The sequence below is a fragment of the Nestor notabilis genome, unplaced genomic scaffold, assembly GCF_000696875.1.
Source record: "Nestor notabilis isolate BGI_N333 unplaced genomic scaffold, ASM69687v1 scaffold25977, whole genome shotgun sequence".
NCBI lineage: Eukaryota > Metazoa > Chordata > Aves > Psittaciformes > Psittacidae > Nestor > Nestor notabilis.
In genome coordinates this window covers 6,348-9,276 of record NW_009938261.1, presented here as the reverse complement: position 1 = coordinate 9,276, position 2,929 = coordinate 6,348, and the positions used below count along the sequence as shown (strand labels likewise).

General features: G+C 56.7%; 1 protein-coding gene across 1 annotated transcript in view; it reads left to right on the top strand.

Moving 5' to 3' along the window:
* The window catches only part of PIK3R6 (phosphoinositide-3-kinase, regulatory subunit 6), a gene marked incomplete at its 3' end in the record, with an annotated part of 18,019 nt that overhangs the window by 8,757 nt on the left and 6,333 nt on the right, over positions 1–2,929 (top strand). The window contains 5 exon segments of the mRNA XM_010019237.1: positions 254–437; positions 1,212–1,359; positions 2,116–2,202; positions 2,632–2,920; positions 2,922–2,929. The exon segment at positions 2,922–2,929 is cut by the window's right edge and continues 145 nt beyond it. Coding sequence (XP_010017539.1) covers positions 254–437; positions 1,212–1,359; positions 2,116–2,202; positions 2,632–2,920; positions 2,922–2,929 — 716 coding nt within the window.

Sequence of the window (2,929 nt, the reverse complement as noted above, 5' to 3'; positions counted from 1 at the left end):
CAGCCACAGCTTCTCTGGGCACCCTGTGCCAGCGCCTCAGCACCCTCCCAGGGAAGAAGTTCTGCCTCAGAGCTCATCTCAATCTCCTCCCTGGCAGGTTAAAGCCATTGCCCTTGTCCTGTCCCTACAGGCCCTTGTCCAAAGCCCCTCTCCAGGTTTCTTGTAGCTCCTTTAGGTATTAGAAGACTGCTCTAAAGTCTCCCCTTCAGGAGCCTTCTCTTCTCCCTTTTTCCCCCGCTCCTGCCCCATGCAGGATTTTCATCTTTGCTGATCCAGAGCTGCTCTCTGAAGCCATCTGCAACGCGCTGGTCACTGACACGGAGGCGGCTCAGGTCTCCCAGAGCCCGCGGGCATGCATGTGTTACGTGATCATCCACGCCATGCAGGCGGCCCTGGGAGACAGCTGTGACATCAGTGGCTTGAAGGCCAGCCTCCAGGTAAGAGGGTGCTGCACTTCTGCAGCACCACAGGTGCTTTTCCAATGGTCCTGCTCTTGCTGGGCACCCCTGAGCAGGGGAAGATGTTACAGCAAGTGGAGAAGCCCCGCTAGGTCCTCACTGCTGGTCTCCAGCCCCAGTAGCTCCAGTGTTAGTTGCAAGGCTGGGCTATGAGCAGAGCTGATGGTGCACTAGAAACTGCTTCAAATATGAAAGACTTGCTGCAGGACGAGCCAAAGGTTCTGAATCTTCAGTCAGACTCCAGTTTTGTACAGCAAAGCTGGGCTCTGAAGCTGAAATACACCCACCTCCTTGAGCCACTGGGCATTGCAGGACCTCGCAGTGGAAATGCTTCAACCAGTTTTCTCCAAAACCTCCTTCGAGGAGCTGTGGGGCCACAGTAAGACAAATGTCTGCTTGTAAAAGGCAACTCTGCAGGGACTCTCAGTGAGTTTCACTCCAAGGAACACACCTTAGTGTGCCTGCTGTCCCCATCTCCTGAGGGTTGTGTGAGCTGCCAGCTCTGCTGCTGCCTCCTTGAGCTCATGCCCATCAGCTGAAAACCTGCTAGAAAAACCTTTAAGTAGGTAGTACAGCCAGCATCTCTCCTCCTCCAGCCTCCACTGGGGACAAGAGGACATCGGTGCCCCCTGCTGTGAAACAGTAATTTTTGCAGAGCTCATATGACCTCTTTCTGCCCCATCCTGTGGCCCTGCCTGTGCAGCATCACCTCTTTTCTTGCCTCCGGGTGTTAACAGCTGCTCCTCATGACAGGATATGCCTAGCAGTGATGTGGAGCACTGGTTCCAGCAAGTGGTGGTGGCAGTGGAGTGTGCAGGAAGTGAGGCCGGTGCCGACCGCGGCCAGCATGTGGCGAGGCTGGAGAAGATCCACCACAGCATCCTCGGCTGCTCGCAAGCAGGTGCCCTCCCAGCCAGCCATGCACGGAGGGGCCAGGGAGCCGAGCCAGCTGGCAGGACCTTGCCTCTGTGCCCTCCTGTGGCTGTCCATCCCCACCTCCCTTCTGCCTCCACTTCAGCAGCATCCGTCACTGGGGTCTGGCCTTTGCAGCCTGGCTCCTTGCAGTGACCTCATGTCCAGGATGGCAAACTGCACATGGCAGTGGAAGGCAGATTTGTCACCTGAGGAAAGGGACTGTGGCAATTGCTGCTGCTAATTCAGGTGCCCTGAGGCCCAGAGTCATGTCTCTGTCATTTGCAAAGGGTGGACAGACTTTCTAGTGCTCTCCTGCTATGGCCCTGGAGACACTGTGCATCACTCCTTGAAACTCCCTTGTCCTGCTGTGGTGGGCTGTGGTATTGCCATCTCCGTCCATCCCTGGCAGTGCTCTGTTCCAGCCTCGTGCCAAAGGGACTGCCCAGACTGTAGCAAAAGTCCCAATCCATCACAGCTCCTCACACAAATCTTTGTGTGAGGGAGAGGAGGAGGAACATCTACAATGAGCTATTAAATTGCCTTTCTGCTTCTCACAGAGCCATAATGGGATAAAAATCACCAGCAATGGTGGGGTCAGAGGGCTCCCTTGAATCTCAGCTGAGATTGCCAAGAGATAGCATGGGCTATCTCAGCTGCGGTCTGAAGCACAGCACCAGTGGGGTTAATGCATCTCTGTGGGAAAACTGCTCCTGTGTGTTACAAGCATCCTTGTCTCCCACAGGCAATGCTCCCCTGGGCGGGGTGCAGGATCCTCCTCTGCCCAACCCCAACATCAGCTTTCATCTCTGGACAGAAGACGACCAGCTCTGTGAGTGCCTGGGGGAGCTGTGGGGGGCTTGGGTGGTGTCTGAGGCTGGGAAGCCTGTGCAAAACGCTTCATTTATCCCTGGTTCTTGAGCAGTGAGTTTCATAACCTTTGCTGAAAGGCCAGACCCATGGGGGTTCGTGCTGACTGTGGGCTGACCTGTGGGCTGTTGGGGCCACATCAGGGGATTAGGGGGAAAAGCGGTAAAGGAGATGAGGAAAGGGCCCTCATGGGACAGGCTGCAGCAGGATGTGCCCAGACTCCCTGATTTGGGTGGTACTGAGTTCTCTTCACGATGCAGTGTGTAACAGGGCTGGAAGAGTGACTCCTCTTGGAAGAGGTACTGGCATGAGAAGAGGGGACCTGGGGCAGGACTAGAGCTCAGCCTGCCCTCGGCTGTGTTTCCTTGCTCAAGCTCCCTTCTGCCTGCAGGGAAGGAGTTGGTGCTGTTCATCCGCCCGCTGTCGCAGAGCTGCGAGCCCGACTGCCTCAGCCAGGACCTGGACAGCTTCGAGATCCAGGACATCATTTCGGACTGCGAATGCTGTGAGCAGAGCCGCTTCTCTGTGCTCTCCACTGACAGCGGCATCGAGCGAGACCTGCCCGCGGCAGGCGAGGAGCCCTTGGCGCCCTGCAGCGCTGAAACGGAGCACTCCCGGCTCCACAGGAAGGGTGGCATTAAGAAGAAGCCGTCGCCGCTGGAGAGAGTAGCCTTCCTGCAGGCCGGGTC